At 39.8% G+C, this 10,601-nt stretch overlaps 1 protein-coding gene across 1 annotated transcript; it reads right to left on the reverse strand.

The window, feature by feature from the left end:
• Nucleotides 1-3,544: 3,544 nt before the first annotated feature.
• On the reverse strand, nt 3,545-10,128 carry TOX3 (TOX high mobility group box family member 3; the record flags this gene model as incomplete). The annotated part of the gene is made up of 3 exons (XM_010282471.1): nt 3,545-6,357; nt 8,466-8,546; nt 9,901-10,128. Coding segments are annotated over 3 exons (1,047 nt in total), but the record flags the coding sequence as incomplete, so codon positions are not given.
• Nucleotides 10,129-10,601: the final 473 nt, after the last annotated feature.

A 10,601-nucleotide genomic window follows, 5' to 3' on the forward strand; every position in this document is an offset into this window, starting at 1 on the left:
AATACAAATATTTGGTCAAGGCATCTGCTCAGCCAAGAGCTGTGACTGCTGATCCAGGTGCGGGTTTTTTCAGACCTGTGCAGAGTAGAAACCCATCTAAATGGCTGAGTATACAAGTCGCCAGTCAGGTGGTTAATTCTTTACACGCTTACGATGATGCACAGTCACTGAACCAGCACAAAGGTTAGATACCTGTACTTGAAAATCAGACCTATGACTTGTTTAGAATAGAACCTAATGAAAGAAAACGCAGAAAACGTAAGTTAGGTTATGTTACTTCTAGGTTCTGATTATTCTTATTATCGCTACTTGGAATTGTTTGGAAAACAAATACAGCGTTCAGCAATTAGACCCCCGATCTATGAACGCACTTGAGCAACTCTGTAACGGGGCACGCAAGTAGTCACTTTAATGAAATTACTACTTATATACATGAATTATCCACTCATTTTAAGTGATTTGCTGGATCAAAGCCTTTCTGTTTCAATTAGAGCAGCAGAGTTAAAGTAATGCAACAGCTCCAGTTTGGAGAAAAAAACAGACCAATGGCGGCTGCATCAATAAAGATGCTCCCAGAGGGGAAAGAGAATGAATGATACCTGTAGGAAGTGCTCATATAACACCACGTCAAGTGTCATATCCATTCAACTTTTTTTTTACCCAGGAGATTAAAACAAATTTCATTTCAAACCTTGTGAGAGAACTCTGCACTACTTTGGTTTGTGCTGGGGCTGAAGATGTTAATGCTCCAAGAACTTGGACAAAACCCGCTATTTAAAACATCACTTCTACTTTTTAACTGAGGTAAACAGAGTATGTTATAAATCCGCAGCGAAGCCTATTGAACTGTCAGGGCAGCTCATTCAAAGCCATACGTTCTCTTCTGAAAGATTTTAGTATTATAATTGAAAATTCTCTCCCTCGGATGCACCTGATGAGCATTAGCTTCTTGGTGACTTTAGCAACCAAATCCTTTAATACAAACCTAGCTTTTCCCACAGGCACTTGAAAATATTTAGCATTTTTTCAGTTGAATGCAATTTTCATAATAAAGTAGCTCACTCGGCTACCTGACACCACAGACAAAGACACTGAGCAAGCAGTTCCTGCCAACTTGGGCAGAGCATGATCGCAACCCCCAGTTACATGCATAAGTAGGCTTTTAAACATCCGATCGCTGCAACAATTTAAGCAATTTATGTATTACATGTTAGTGTTATATATTTTCTTCATTACTTGTAACCTGTGTTTATTATTCCGTAACGTCCAGACACAACTCTTGCGCACCCGGTGTCTTTCAGTCAACCTTAACGGAGGACGCCACAGATCTTAAATTTCACCAACATTTAAATTCTACCTCTATGACCACTTTTAGGACACCAAAGCAGCCCTTTGCTACTCTAAACTCAATTTCGATGGCTAACTTTAACTTCTGTGGTTTAGGGGCTGCTAATCCGAATTTACTTAATACGAAATCCCTCCGGCCACAAAGTAGATTCCTCCACGGAAGCAGCCACCTCCTTCCGAAGGGCACCAGCGCATCGCTACCGACGCCGCTCCCTATTTTTAGTCAGCTGTTCCTTTAAGTGTCACTGGCAAACCTCTCAGAAAAGTATGAGAATGAGGTATATTTTGTTCCGTGCCAAAATACTCGGTCCAGTCTTTCAGAGCCGAAACGTTCACATTTAACTGCACCCGTGGCAGTTTCAAGGGTATCATTTTAAAACTACAGTATATTCTGTTAAATCACACCGTGCACCGATCCCGTTTTGCTTCCATCCACTTAGCCTATTAATGCAGGCTAATACCGCACGTTCTTGTGGCAGCAAAAACTAAAGTGTACCAGGAGACGACAGTGATAGATTACATGTACATGCTGCGTCACATCCAATTAACTCAAATTGACTGTGTACTGCATTATGCTGTTAGTGCATGGAAGATCAATAAATATGGAGAAAACCCAACGAGGCTCGCTCCGTTCCCATCCAATTCTAGTAGGTCTGAGGCAGATCATGCTCCTATGATGTGTACGCTGCTGCTGAAGAGGGCAGGTGGTGCATAGACACCATTCAAACTTGGCCTATTCAATCTAAACTCCTCTAACTCGCCATTCATGCATAGCAAAACACCATCTGGTCCTATTTTGCCTCCAGCAATCACAGCTGACCAAAAACGATAATAACAGCTGTTGCGAAACAAAAGCCAAACAAAGGGGGGAGGGAAAGGTTAGAATGAAGTCCAGTGCTGCAAAATACTCCGTGAAGTGAGAAATGGAAAAGGAGCCATTCAAATAGCCAATCCCCACTGAAAAGAGTCAGTGCAAGACTTCTGGTTAAACTTGAGATATTTAATCCATCTGTCCTGCAAACCACAACGGTCAGGTGATAATATAAAATTGAGATTATGTTGCAGAGCGGTATTTAAAGCCTTTGTTCTCCAAGTTACAAACTAATGACCCTGTGTCAGCTAAAAATTAAACCTCCTTATGTTCTTTCATCATGTGTCAACCTGGGTTAATGTGAAAGTAGAATGTGGTTAACTGGGGTGATAAAGCATCTGAAACCTTGGGAAAAGAAGGGAGCAGTTAAGTGCTTGTAAATGATAGGAAGGAAAACGTTCTTTAAACCGTGCACAACGCTGAAATCGTACGGATACTGCGTTTTCCCTGTATAAATTGCATATTAAGCCATTTAAATTAACAGTTTTATTTATGACCTGTGATAGCAAAGTTATTCACTTAGACTTAGGGAATACGAACACCAACTTGCACAGTTTGAAACACAAGATGTTCTGCAATATGCTATTGTGGGTAATGTGAAATATAATTTTGTAGCAAGCAGGGAGATGCTCCAGTTTTTCAAGATTCAAATTTTGATATTTAAAACGTACAGTCCTGCTTGATGATTAATTTTGTTTAGCTGCAGTAATTAAAACTATTTTTCCTGGAATTGACCATCAGTAGTTCAGCAGCTCTTAATGAAACGTGATAAAACCCAGGATTTATGAAATCATTTAATGACTGTAACAACACCTGCTTCTCGCTGCAAATAGTTGAAAACAGACTTCAGTTGTAATTAACTCTTATCACTAGTGACATTTTTCCAACGATACTTCATAGGTCTTCAAAATGACAATTATAGAACTAATACACAATTACTGTCACATGCAGTTTAGCAATTATTTCTGAAGACATTTGTCTAAAGGTTTCAAAACCACTATAAAATGGTTCCCTTTGTTATGTAACATTGGTTAAAACCGACACACACGAAATCCTCTCCCAGCCATCCTCTGCCGTGCCACTTCTGGTGCGGGCAGGCTTCCTCGCGCTTGGAATAAACATCCGCCGCCCCAGACATTATTAGATATCATACGAAGGCTATTATGAGCACGGGTAGCTGTCAACTAACACCTATTATGAAAAGCTTCAATTTATACACGGTTTTTTCTGCTCCAAGAAATCTATAAATTTATAATTAGAATCTCTTGCTGCTCAATATTTGTACATAATAAACAGAGTACCTGAGGATGATGAAATATTGAAAGCTGAATTCATTATTCATAAACTCACATGGTATTGTACCTCTTCCCTCAAGTCTGGCTGCAACTTTTTGGGATCTATATTCCGTTATTTTTTGGTTGCGGCCTGCGCGTGGTAGCCATGGACACCACCACAAACAGGATTAAGATTCTGCTCAGGTTTGACACTTGCTGGTTTTAATTTTCATTTTATCATAAGCAGTTTAAGATTGTTGCCAGTGGTAATTTGCAATTTTTATCAAGACCTCTTCATTATAGCTTCTGACAGGACAGATGCTGTAATTAATCATGCAAGACAACTGGGGATAGTGGTCAGACGGCACTCGCAGCACAGCTATTGCAGGCGAAGAGGAGAAAGAAGAAAAGAAAGGATTTCTCCTCTCTGTCAAGAGGAGAAATGTACAAACATCACCAATATCCTGACAACACACTGGACGTGACCGTTTCCAAATCCTCCACAAGGAACACCTGCCCTCTCCACCCCTCCTCTGTCACATCCCACTTGTATGATAAATTTAAGTCAGACAACTCAGGATCAGCCAGAGTTAGGGGCTTAGAGACGGGGAGCCCTTGGCAGTAGCTGCGTTTACATCTGAAAGTCAAAGATCTAAAGAAAACCACAATTTGCGCTTATTTGCATCTCTGAACGCTAGTGCCGAGGGCCAGGTTCACTGTCCTGTTCCTGCGGATAAACGTGCCGCGAACGCCTTGTCACTCTACCGAGGGCTTTCCCTCTCGGAAGTAAGGCGCAGAAACCTCAGGGAAGTTGTACGCGACTCTTCAGCAGCGCGGCTTTACGGACACGAGAGCTGATCGCACGCTCAGTTCCCATCGGTACCTATTTACTCGGAACGTCTGATGAAATAGAAATCCAAGAAGTTAAATACATTTTCCAAGAAAGCGTTTTCATAAGGAAACGTTTCTGGTTTTTGTATCAAAGACTTATGCCCATCGGTTTTACTGAAATGTGTTTATTCTATAGCAAGATAAAAGCATTTATTTTAGATAAGCAAAATACAAACAACTTAATTGCTGCTATCGTAACTCATAAAAAAGTATAAAACAGCATAAAAACACAATAAGCAATGTAGCAATTAATAATTCATGTTACCAGTGTTTACATTAAAGCCTCATTTATGAAAACTTTACAACACATGATATGAAAACTTACAACTTTTAAAGAAAATATTTACATTGATTATTCGGTTGTGGAGTTTAATTTAAATATTCTACTGGTTTTACAGCGTATTAAAAACTCTTGCATTTTTCATCTTAGCTTTCTGTAATAACAGTTTTATTTAAGTGCATTTCCCTTTTAAAAATACAGTGTATTAAATCTGAAACTCATCACTTCGACACAGAATATAATATTCACATTTGTTCTGTAATTGAATTAACGTAAGAGGGTAAATGTCAATATATATTTTCTTACAAACTATGGTAGGTTTATTTGGAGAAATGACGTGAAAGGCTGGGTCAAACATTGAAGTTCAGTTACTTGCCTTTGTTTTTCTGAAGACATTGAGGAGAGAAACAAATTAAGAGCTTTGGCAAAGATCTGTGATTTACTCTATTTTTTCATGACAAAAAATGCCATCAACTAACTCATGTCATACAAGTATGATTGTATGAAATCCAATCATCATTTTACAGGTAGTTACAACTGTGCTTTAAGGGCTTCATGAGTTCATACTGCCTTGAAGTGCATTATTCACTTTTAGAGAAAGAAGGGTTATATCGTGTAACTCTGAAAGGCCATTTTGCAGTCATAAGGTCCAGGTATTTATTAGGCCATTTGATTCACATATTGTAGGTAAAGCTTAAATAAATTAAAAAGGCATCACATGAAAAAGAGCACAGCTTTTTTTTTTTTTTTGAACAAAATGATTTATAGTCAGCTAAAAGATGATACACAGCTACATTGTAGTTCTTTATTGCCTATCTAATAGACACTTTAGAGGACCATTTGATCTGTTATGCATCCCTGCATAACTACCATCAACAATTTACAGTTTTCAGCCAAATATGGTTTACCCCTACCCCCTCCATCAACACAAAGCCATGTTGCAAGACCATCTATCTTCAGAAAATACTGACCTGTGATAATACTTGAGTCTGTGTCTGAGATTGTATTTGTGACTGGTGCTGCTGAGGTGCTGGCGGAGGGCTCCCAATGGCAGGGAGGGGAGAAGTGATCTGAGAGGCTCCCGGAGAATGCTGCTGAGGAGAAGGCTGTGACTGGTGTTGCATATGCTGCATTTGCTGCTGCTGCATTTGCTGAAGCTGTATGTGCTGCAGTTGCTGTTGCATTTGCTGTTGATTAATTTGCTGCTGAAGATGCTGCTGCTGCTGCAAGTGTTGTTGCATGTGGTGCTGAAAATGCTGCTGTTGCATTTGTTGTTGTATTTGCTGATGCATTTGATGCTGATGTAGTTGCTGCTGTTGCATCTGCTGCATCTGGTGCTGCTGGAGCTGCTGTATCTGGTGCTGCTGGCTTTGCAGCGAGGGACTGACTTGAGACGAAGATGGCGTTGCCACCATATTTGTTCCCATAGAGCTTATCAAGGGAGCTGGAATGTTTGTTGGCATGTTTGGTGCAATGGTAACAGAAGCTACAATCTGATTCATCGGCAGTCTCATGGTTAAAGGTTTTGGAGCGATTGCTCTGGGAAGGGACTGCTGAAGAGTTTGAGGAGATGCCGATACTGTCGCGTGTTGCGAAAGAGACGTATTCAGAATAAGGGAGGAAGACAAATTTGTGGACGCCAACGTTTGCTGTACGGAACGAATTGTCTGGGCCTCAGCAGATTCTGCAGCAGCCTGTGTTTGGAAAAGAAATTCATTGTATTTGCAACAGAAACAACATTTTTGCTGCTTACACGGAAAGAAAAGTCACAGCGACTCAGACTTTTTCATCTTTTGTTTTCTATCAGAAAAGATCGATCAGCAATCTGGAAAGGATCGCTGATCCACCGATCCGTTACATCGCCTCTTCATCTGTCTCTATACAGGTACTCCCAGAAAAAAAAGCCCTAACTTGTTCAACACCAGAAAGCTACAGACGTCACGTACATCGTGTGGCTGAAAGAGCTAAAAAGGGCCCCTCATACTTTCTATATCTATGTTTTCAAAAAAACTCTGTTCTTTGGGAGACAAATCTGAGCAGAATAGCCCCCTCACCGGTTAGCATGGTGTAAGAGCAGTGTACAAACAACAGAACTTCCCAAACAACTCTTTTAATTTGCCTGCTGTAGTTCCTTGCACCTATGGCACCAAGACCTAGGTACCGACAAGAGCCAGAAGTCTACGGGAACGCTGTCAAGGCGCCCAGCTGAACGCTCTGGAAGCAGTACCGTTGCATCAGTGGCGTGTCCTGCTTGGGGAATCCTGCCTACTTCCAGCGTCCTGAGGAGACACCCCTGTGGGAAAGCTACTGTCCAAAGAGGCCTACTGCAATAAATGAAGCATGCTGGTGCCTTTGAAGGCATAGTTTTATTAGGTATATTTAAATATACTATGTATATTTAAATCACATAGATTTAAGCGCCAAAGGTAGGATTCGTCCCTCAGTTTTACACATCTGCATTGTACATGACACGTAGAATAGTTGCCTAGAATCCCTGTATAAAGACAATGGAGAGAAAAAGTCTCTGCCAGAACAATTAACTGACATGTTTTAGACATTTACTTTAGAAAGTGTCAAATTATGCTGCAGAAAGTGTCTATTCCATCCCTACGCTCAGCAACAACCTCAGATGAAAAAGCTACAGCAAGAACGTCTTAAGTGTTAATTTCCACTTACAGTCTTCCCACAAGTTACTCAGCAGCCCAGGTCCCACAGATTTGGGGGCAAAATATGATTTCTGATGTTATTGAGAAGGCAATTTAGGATTAACAAATTAAATTCCCTCAAAGATATTTACAATTCCAGCTGCCATTGAACGTAGCATAGCGATACTAAAGGCTTTGAGAATATTATCTAAGTCATAGAGACAACAGAAGAACGCAGCTTCTCAACACGAGAAGAAATCTTTCAGCTTTCAAGAATGCACGTCTGATTTCTGCTGTTGTATTTCTAAGCATTAATTAAAATACACAGCAACTTTCCATGTGATTTACTAGCGCTCCGCTGTTGTACATTCCAGTAAGTATTCTCAGGAGCAAGATACAATCATTTTCTTCTGTTGCTTTCTTGTGATCAAAGTTATTTTTGTAATTGATCTTTATGAAATAGTGTTAAAGAAATAACAACCTTGATTAATTTTTAGCCATATTTTAGATGGCCATAAGTATTCAGATGCAACAGATCTACAACCACTGTAGCGCTGCCGGTTAAAAAGGTACATTCTCAAATAAGACAGCAGAGTTTTAGTTTTCTTTATGAGTTTTATTTTTAACTCGGGATCCACTAAAATAGTCCATGTGGCTCACTGCCAGCTAATCCTTTTGGCTCTCCAAATTCAGAGCCACCACGTAATTTTCCCCTCACCTGCAAGAAATACTTAAGCTTTGTCATACAATAACTGCTCTCCAGCTCGACGCAAAACAAGTCCATCTTTCGAGAAGTAGCACTTGAGGAAAAACAAAACTCCGCGAATAGCTTGAAAATGGTAATGTCAAAAGGTCAGTATATTTTTCATGACTGAATTTTACTACTTTTGCAATGAAGTGCATTATTTCGCCTCCACAGATAAAGATGTACATTTACAAAGTTATTGTTTGGTAATCATTACTGTGGCATTAGAGAGATGAAATTTTTTTTGCAGATACCAAGCAGGGTTCAAGCGGCAGCACAACGTCTCTTAGAGCTGTATTACAGAAATCCTAGGATTCTACTTTTATTTTGCGTAACAACCCCCCCCCCGCCATGTTGAAACACCGCGGCCAAAAACTAACTTGCATTATGCTGAAGACATTATTGGGCTTACCTTAGAAACCAGGCTTGCTCTATAAGCAGCAAGTGCCTTTAGGTATTCTTTTTTGGCAGCTTCAGTTTTTCTTTTATATACCTATTAAAAGAGACCACAATTTCACCAACTTTAATTCTGAAGACATTTTTGCCAGAAAGCTCTCAAAATCATTTGCAAAAAAACCAAAAAACACAGACCAATGAACCTGAAAACACTCTACTGTTAGATGGGCTTCTTCTTCCCTGAAAGATCTAAATATTCTTGCAGGTGGTTACGGACTTTCATGTCGACTCACTGGACTTGCACCACAATTTATGTTGCTTTACTGTGACTAAAAAAAGCTGCTAGAGCAGCCAACTGTTTGACAAGACTACCTATGCACATTTTGCCTCCCCAGGAAACAATATTTTAATGACTCTAAGGAACAGGGATACAAGAACACTGAGTATTTCTGATGCTGAAAGGTATCTGCAGTAGTAGAAAATAGCAAAAAATGCTGATGCAATGTATTTTTTAAACAAATATTTGAGCTACATATTAAAAAAAACATTTAAACCTTTAGAAAAGGTGGTTCATAGAGCTTGGAAAATTACTCTCCCCTAAATCCAGTATGAGAGAATCCCATTGAGTTAAACAAGAACAGTCAGGCAAAAATGAATTAATCTGCATTTTTAATCATCAGTAAATTTAAAGTTCACCTTTGAATCATGTTCACCATCATCTGTTACATCAGACTAAAAGCTTCCAAATGTATTTCACAAACAAATATCGTTCCTATCTTGCCAGAAAGTGTCCTGTTCAGGGATCTATTCTTCTATCGCTGCTTTCATTAACTGTTACTGGGAGCTGCACAGAGTATCAACAGGCAAACAGCCTCAAAGCATTTTTATTTTTTCCCCTTCAATCCATGCACAGGAGTTAACATGTGTACAGAACGAAGAATAACCCTCAAGGAAGAACAAAACTCATCATTCTGTACCGAGTTTGAGTTGGAGGTAACATTTCACACACGACATTGTAATGAGGCACAGAGGGTTGGCTTCAAAGGTTGGAAATCAACACGCTTTGTAACAAATCCGTAAGGCAGATCAAAGGAAAATGGTAAATGTGCTGCACCTTCCCCTTTTCTAACTTCTGATTAATAGGAAACAAGAGCTTTGAAATAGGAATCATCAAAAGATGGTCTTAACAGGAGTCTAGGACAGTATCACCTGAGCTTTTTTACAAACTGCCCTTTAGAATTTAAAGACAAATACAGCCATTTAACACTACCTACTGGCTCTTATAACAAAATGCTTTTCAGATGCCAGGTCTTCAGCAAGTTCAAAAATCAGCGTAGCTCTACAGGGTAAGAGGTCTATAAGTAGCATGGTCCACTCAGAGCAGAGGTAGGATTTTTTCACAAGGATAACTATTTTACTTCTTGTGAGACAACCCTGCATCAATTTTTTACCTGTTTTTGTTCTTCTCCTAAACTGTCCCACATAGATGCCACTATTTTTGAAACCTCTCCAAAGGTAGCATTTGGGTTCTGCCCTTTAATTGCAGCTTGTGTATCCCTGAAGAAAAGGGCATATGCGGACACTGGCTTTTGTGGCTCATTGGGATCTTTCTTTTTCTTCTTCTTTGGAGTCTTGGGCTTCTTGCCAGAATCCGGGGCAGCTCGTTTCTCTCCAGTAGTCTAAGAAACCGCAATAACAAGAACAGTCAATGTATGCATGAAATAAGTCAGATTAGTTCAGAAAAATTATTGAGAGTCTGGCTTAATAACATATGGATAAAGCTACTATGTAGGCAGTATTTTGGAGAGTCCTGTTGTGCAAGCCTTTCTCCTACCAAATAGTACTCAGTCTCGGCTTATCTCATCAGATCTACTGGAACTAAATGCATGAATAGTTCTTACTCATTGTAAGCATGGCTCAGAGAGTCAAATCCTACGAGCTTGACCTGAAAAAGTACACCCCAATGCTAATCTGTATTAAAAAAATTATTAAGATTTAATCTAGAGTGTATTTTGAGTAAGATGTAATTTCAGCAGTAGAGACTCAAAGGACAAGAGCCGGGAGGCATCTCCTGATTCCCAGACTTAGACTGTCAACTTCGAGATGGGCCAGGGGTTAGGAAGCCTGCCCTTCAGGCAAAAAGCAGCAGCAA

The sequence above is a fragment of the Phaethon lepturus genome, unplaced genomic scaffold (genome assembly GCF_000687285.1).
Source record: "Phaethon lepturus isolate BGI_N335 unplaced genomic scaffold, ASM68728v1 scaffold26622, whole genome shotgun sequence".
Classification (NCBI taxonomy): Eukaryota; Metazoa; Chordata; class Aves; order Phaethontiformes; family Phaethontidae; genus Phaethon; species Phaethon lepturus.